Source organism: Centroberyx affinis, unplaced genomic scaffold (assembly GCF_046629955.1).
Source record: "Centroberyx affinis isolate AG114_WGS23_722 - 3 ecotype Tasmania unplaced genomic scaffold, CSIRO-AGI_Caff_v1 ptg007888l_1, whole genome shotgun sequence".
Lineage (NCBI taxonomy): Eukaryota > Metazoa > Chordata > Actinopteri > Beryciformes > Berycidae > Centroberyx > Centroberyx affinis.
In genome coordinates this window covers 5,001-9,704 of record NW_027283958.1, presented here as the reverse complement: position 1 = coordinate 9,704, position 4,704 = coordinate 5,001, and the positions used below count along the sequence as shown (strand labels likewise).

Here is a 4,704-nt window from a genome sequence, read left to right as displayed (position 1 = left end):
GTAGCTCCTGGGGGCTTGTTGATGTCTGCCTGTCTCTCTCTCTCTGCCTGTCTCTCTCTCTCTCTGCCTGTCTCTCTCTCTCTCTGCCTGTCTCTCTCTCTCTCTGCCTGTCTCTCTCTCTCTCTGCCTGTCTCTCTCTCTCTCTGCCCGTCTCTCTCTCTCTCTCTCTCTCTGCCTGTCTCTCTCTCTCTCTGCCTGTCTCTCTCTCTCTCTCTCTGCCTGTCTCTCTCTCTCTGCCTGTCTCTGTCTCTCTCTCTCTCTCTCTCTCTCTGCCTGTCTCTCTCTCTCTCTGCCTGTCTCTCTCTCTCTCTCTCTCTCTCTCTCTCTCTCTCTGCCTGTCTCTCTCTCTGCCTGTCTCTCTCTCTCTCTCTCTCTCTCTCTCTGCTGGTCTCTCTCTCTCTCTCTCTCTCTCTGCCTGTCTCTCTCTCTCTCTCTGAAGTTCAATGGTCTGGAACAATGGCAGTAAAACAACATAAATCAACATCCATAACTTGTCCATAACATAAGTGGCATAATGTACAGTGAGCAGGTCATTATTGTGAAATAAATCCCTAACCTGTCAGGGTTTATTTCACAATAATGACCCGCTTATTACATATAATAATAATATAATAATTTGACACTAAATATTGTTTTAAAAATGATTTTATTGCTTCCGCTACAAAAAATAGTCTGTTAGATTCTGTGGTTGGAGCTGTGTCCATGGCAACGTAAACTCTGCAGCCTTCTTCAGATTAGCGTTATAGTGTTATAATAGCATTAGCCTTATAGCGTTAGCGTTATAATTCACGTTAAACTGAACATTTCCATTGATGGTGAAGTGAGACGAGGTGACTGGGACTTACTGGAGACAGTTCAGACATGAATCCAGTTCCATGCTCTCCAAATATATTAAAATTAATATTAGAAAAATCTTCCATGGTGTTTTCTGATGGAGTAACAGAAAGCTAACGTTTCTTTTGCCACAGGGTGTCGAGAATGAGCTGATGTTGAAATTAACTGTTAAATTTACCGGATTTCTTTCTGCGGATTGATATGATTGGACGTGGTCCTCCAGAGTCTGTGATCAGAACTGCGTCCATAGTAACGGTCTGCTATTCAGAAATAACAGACCGTAACATGCCATAACTGACCAATCAGAAAGGAGTATTGAACAAAGCTGTGTAATAATGAAATATAAGTTAAAGTTGACAGGCAGCAGCAGTCTGGAGGCAGGAGGCTCTGAGCTGCTCACTGTCTCACTGCTGCAGGAGCTTTTCTACACGACCATAATGTTCACTGGTCCTGGGAAAAAAAATAGTTTGTTCAATTTGCTTTAATTAGCAAGACATTATATAATATATATACAGGATATTAAAGTAAAGGTGATAATGTTTTTATAAAGAACTGGAATGTTCCAGCTGTCTGCTGCTCTGGTCACATGTTACATGATGATGTCACTGCTGAGGAGCCTCTGAGCAGAGCAGGGTCCTAACCTGCTGCCGTGTGTGTGTGTGTGTGTGTGTGTGTGTGTGTGTGTGTGTGTGTGTGTGTGTGTAGAAGGGAGAGAGCGAGGGAGGAAGTGTAGAGAGAGATTTAGTGGTGAGTGAAGGTAGATCGAGAACGACAGAATGGGATGAGAGATGGGTATCTGAGGGCAGTGTGTGTGTGTGTGTGTGTGTGTGTGTGTGTGTGTGGCAGTGTGTGTTTGTCAGTGTGTGTGTGTGTGTATGTGTGTGGGTCAGTGTGTGTGTGTGGGTCAGTGTGTGTGTGTGTGCTTGCAGAGGAGAGATGATGACAGATTGGTAATCCTCTGAAATGCTCACAAATTCCCCACATCCACATTTACCAGGCCACACACACACACACACACACACTGACCTACACACACACACACACACACACACACACACACTGACCTACACACACACACACACAGCATGTCTGTAGTTTGGTAGAGAGCTCAGGGAAGATGGAAGGAACTCTGCTCGTTCTAATCTTTCTTATCAAACCTTTCAGTCAGACAGGAGACACACTGTAGAAGCCTGGTGTTAATATAAACTGACCGGACACTTTATTAGGTACAGCTGCACACAGACAGCCTGCTGCTCCAAACAGCCAATCATGTGGCCTGGTAAGAGCATCCTGATCACATGACCTCACATTCTGTTTCGCTCCACGGATCGGTCTGGACTTCTAGCCGCCCACGTCGATTTCAGTGGGCGGGACTTCTTGCCTTGACAGACAAACTCCTTCAGCCAATCAGCAGAACAAAACGTGTGACGTCATCACGGTGCGCTGTTCAGCGGACACACGGGAAAAACACGCTAACGTTAGCAAGGATTAAACAAGCTGTGTGTTCTACAGAAGTGAATGATTTTTGCCGTCTTTGCAAAGAGAACGGTCGAATAAAAGGCAGTTTGTGTAACATCAAAAAAATAACGTTAACGTTTCCGCTCGTCGCTTCAGGAGACGCCATGACTGTCCTGCCAGCGGCGGCCTGTTTCACATCATCAACTACAACGCGGTCCCTGATTGGCCCGGTTACAATGTCATTTCAGGAAATCGATGTGGGCGGCTGGAAGTCCAGACTGATCTGTGGAGCGAAACAGAATGTGAGGTCATGTGATCAGGACGGTCTGACCAGGCTGCCAATCATGTGGCAGCAGCTCAGTATAAAGCAGCAGACTGGCTGAAGAGGTTTAGTTTCTGACTCAAGATAAAAAGAGATCTTGTAATCTCAATGGGACTCACCTAGTTAAATAAAGGTTTAATAAAAAAAAAAATATATATATATATATATATACTGTATAGATACATATACTGTATATACATATATGTACATATACTGTATATGTTACAGTTAATGTGGAAAACGGTCAGTTTGTACATTACCTGACTGCACATGCATCAGTAAATGTGTGTTTGCGTGTGTCTCAGGACAATGATGTGAATTAAGAAAACTGAATTTGAATTGGGGAAAACAAATTTGAAATTATTATTAAAAGTTAAATAAAAAAATAATCCCATTCAATTTCAAGCCATTCGATTCAAATTGTGCCTTATAAGTTTGAAATCATTTATTCAAGAAATTCTTGGAATTCAACGTTTCATTGTGAGCTTGACAAATTCAAATGTTTGTGTTTTAAATCCAGTCCCTGCTGGTCTCCTCACACACAGCGGGTGTTTCTGTGGTTCTCTGTTCTCTGGTGTTAAATGCGGTCGTGTTCCTCTCTCTCCCTCAGGAACAAGTGGAGTACGTCTTCCTCATCATCTTCACCATCGAGACCTTCCTGAAGATCCTGGCCTACGGTCTGGTGATGCATCCCAGCTCCTACATCCGCAACGGCTGGAACCTGCTGGACTTCGTCATCGTCATCGTCGGGTGAGAACCGGAACCAGAACCGGAAGAACCCGATGTGGTTCTTCTCTCTTGTTTCTGTCCGTCTTCATGTCCTCCGCTGCTCTGTGAAGGACTTTGGGATGAAGCTGTCTGTGCTTCAGAAATAAATCTGACTGGACTGGAGCTAACTAAGCAGAGAGAGAGAGCAGAGAGAGAGAGAGAGAGAGAGAGAGAGAGCAGAGCAGAGAGAGAGAGCAGAGAGAGAGAGAGCAGAGAGCCTGGCCTCTGGCCTGCAGACGCCTGCAGCTAAAACACAATTTATCTGATTTTGTGCTTTTTTTGTTAAGTTTCTTTGACAGCTGACTGGGATTCTGTCCACTGTAAAGGCTGCAGCTGCATCCTAAATCTGCAATCTGAGTCTCATGATGGAGGAACAGTGTGAACTGTGTGTTAGTGAATAAAGTGTAAATGTGTGTGAAGCAGCTGTCAGCAGAGAGCAGCTGAGTCAGCTTGTTGTGGTGTGGCTGTAGATCCATTCAGTAACGTTCTCAGTAAAAGTGAATAGTGTGATAAGGTGGATTTGTTTCCAAATGTAGGTTACTGTGACACAGTAAACTGTCTTGTCTTTAGCCCTAGTCTCTACTCCAAAACATGAAGAGTTGGAGCTTGAGAAGAGTCAGCTCAGTTAACCTGAACAAACTGTTAGCTAGCTAACTAGCCAGCAAACACACTGATGTTAATGTGAACACGCTAACGCTAGCCGCTACTAGCTACGTTAGCTAGTGTGCTAATCAGATGTGTTAACAACAAGACAGTGATGGTTAGCTGACCAGATGCTATGGTTAGCTAGCTAACAAGCTGACATTATCTAAACACTAAATCAATCAGATGGATCAGTGATGAAATGATCAGTTCAGTCAGAAACAGACAGAAATTAACCGTCTGTTCAATTCTGTTGAGACAGAAACACAGTCAGCTGTTCAGAACCTCCAAGATGGCCGCCAGAGGGTGGTGACATCACCTGAAAGTGGAACCTGAATAGATAGAACTGTCCATTCAAGTCCATTCTAGCAGCCTAGTTGGCTAGTACAGCATAAAATGGTGATTATGGAATTAGTTGCTATGGTGACAACACAGTCTGGACATTAAGGCTGTAAAGTCTGTCACACTGTGTTGAGGCGAGTCTGTTAGCAAACTGACTGATGTAGCTCAGCCTTCCTTTAGTGGAGAAGGAAAGTTAGCGTTCGCTAACTTCAAACAGCTAACAGACATCAGCTGAACCAGACGAGCTCAGCTGGAAACTTCTAACTGCTGATGTCAAAACTTTTGAGCGACTTGAAGACGCAGCAGGTGACAGAGCGCCACCTGGTGGAGGCAGAGGG

At 44.3% G+C, this 4,704-nt stretch overlaps 1 protein-coding gene across 1 annotated transcript in view; it reads left to right on the top strand.

Moving 5' to 3' along the window:
- Nucleotides 1–2,528: 2,528 nt before the first annotated feature.
- The window catches only part of LOC139639873 (voltage-dependent L-type calcium channel subunit alpha-1D-like), a gene marked incomplete at its 3' end in the record, with an annotated part of 6,989 nt that continues 4,813 nt past the window's right edge, over nucleotides 2,529–4,704 (top strand). The window contains exons 1-2 of the mRNA XM_071514018.1: nucleotides 2,529–2,594; nucleotides 3,225–3,364. Of these exons, the coding sequence (XP_071370119.1) occupies nucleotides 2,529–2,594; nucleotides 3,225–3,364 (206 nt within the window). The remainder of the gene's footprint in view (nucleotides 2,595–3,224; nucleotides 3,365–4,704) is intronic.